General features: G+C 43.0%; 1 protein-coding gene across 1 annotated transcript; it reads right to left on the bottom strand.

Annotated features, from left to right (window-relative positions):
* Positions 1 to 227: 227 nt before the first annotated feature.
* On the bottom strand, positions 228 to 653 carry LOC147429460 (uncharacterized). The gene has a single exon (XM_086495704.1). It carries the CDS (start codon positions 651 to 653, stop codon positions 228 to 230), a length of 426 nt encoding a protein of 141 aa, XP_086351830.1.
* Between the last annotated feature and the right edge of the window lie 874 nt (positions 654 to 1,527).

The following is a 1,527-nucleotide window of genomic DNA, read 5'->3' as shown; positions in this document are numbered from 1 at the left end:
ACTTTTATAGATAAATCCGACTTAACTACCCAGTCACAAGACATTCAGCAGACTGCAACTGAAAGACAGTTACATCCGACTTAGCAAAATACAGCTCAGTAAATATCCGATAAGTCAAAATCTGACTTAGCTATTCAGAGTCAGTTTCTAACATGTGCCTCTCAACACATGGCACGCCCCGGTGGTAGATTTCGCAGAAATCTGACCCGGATCCACATATCCCTTGATCAGGAATCCACCCTCTGCTGCCTAGCTTCTTCCTTACTCTGGTCCTCAGCATTCACTTTATAATCCACCAGCTCTGCTTCCTTTACTGCATCTGATTCTGCTGCATCATCTTTTCCCATTTCCACCTCTTGTGCTCTATCTGCAATCTCAGTATCGATCTGCTCTTCTGCCACTTTCTCCTCAGCTACATCCTGCATCAAAAAACTATTAGTAAAATTCTCCTCTTTCTTTTCTGCCTCTGCAAGCTGCTGTCTCTTATTCTCTTCCATCTGCTGAACCTGCTGCTTCAAACAGTCTCTCTCCTTTTGCAATTCCTCCACTTCCTTCAACAATTGTGCTTCTACCTCATGCACTAACCCTGCCTTTAACACCTCATATGGATACTTAATGACAAATCTCATTCTTTCCTTGGTCTTTTGCCACATCTCCTGTGCAACCAAAGCTAACTGCTGCTTGAGAATAGACACTTCTCCTTCTTTCATTAATACTGCACTCAAGCTAATTTCCTCTTGTGCCAACATCTGTTGCTCTAGTATCCGCAAAGGTTCCAATCTCAACCTCTGCATCTCCACAGTGACCTGTAACTCTGCATTCCTCTTTGCCATGTCTTCCAATTCCAAAGCAACCGCTGCCTCCACTTTCTCAGTCCATTGCTTAAACTCCCCCAATGATCTCTTCACTTTTGCTAACTCCATCTTCTGTTTCCCCACTGTTTCCTCCATATCCTGCTCATACTTTACTTTCATCATAGCTATCTGCTCTTCAAACTCTTTCACCTGTGACACCTGTCCTTTAAACTCCATCAATTTTTCTGCATTCCTTTCAGCTTGCATACTCTGAACCTTCAGCATATTATTCTGCTGCCTCACAAATTCCTTCACCTGCTGCAGCATCTGAACTACTTTATCACTGTCCAATTTCCCAGTATCTACTGATACTCCAGAGACTTCCTCAGTACTGAAATCTAATCTAGAAAACACTCTGATGATTGGTTCAGACTTCTTCCTCTTGTTGGATAATGTGAAAGCCTTACCAAGCTTTATTGGTGTTTCCTCTGCCCTTACCTGCATTGGTGAATCAACATCCATGGTGCCAAATTCTGCAAACTGCATTTTTGCTGTGATTTCTTCAAAGGCCTCTCCTGGAGTATATTTGGCTTTCACCAAATCCTCATAAGCCTCCATATGCTTAGCATTAAACTTCACAAATCCTGTCTTTTCAGAATGCACCATGATGGGATGCTCAATCTGAACTGGCTGCTGCTTCTCCTGCACCAGTTTTTCTGCTTTCACAGGCCAC

This window comes from Adiantum capillus-veneris, chromosome 22, assembly GCF_014529385.1.
Source record: "Adiantum capillus-veneris isolate H3 chromosome 22, ASM1452938v2, whole genome shotgun sequence".
Lineage (NCBI taxonomy): Eukaryota > Viridiplantae > Streptophyta > Polypodiopsida > Polypodiales > Pteridaceae > Adiantum > Adiantum capillus-veneris.
Note: the sequence above shows the minus strand (reverse complement) of the source record. Positions and strands in the feature narration are given on the sequence as shown.

Coding starts and splice junctions, on each gene's coding strand:
- LOC147429460 (XM_086495704.1), bottom strand. CDS start 653: ATGTGGCAAAAGACCAAGGAAAGAATGAGATTTGTCATTAAGTATCCA.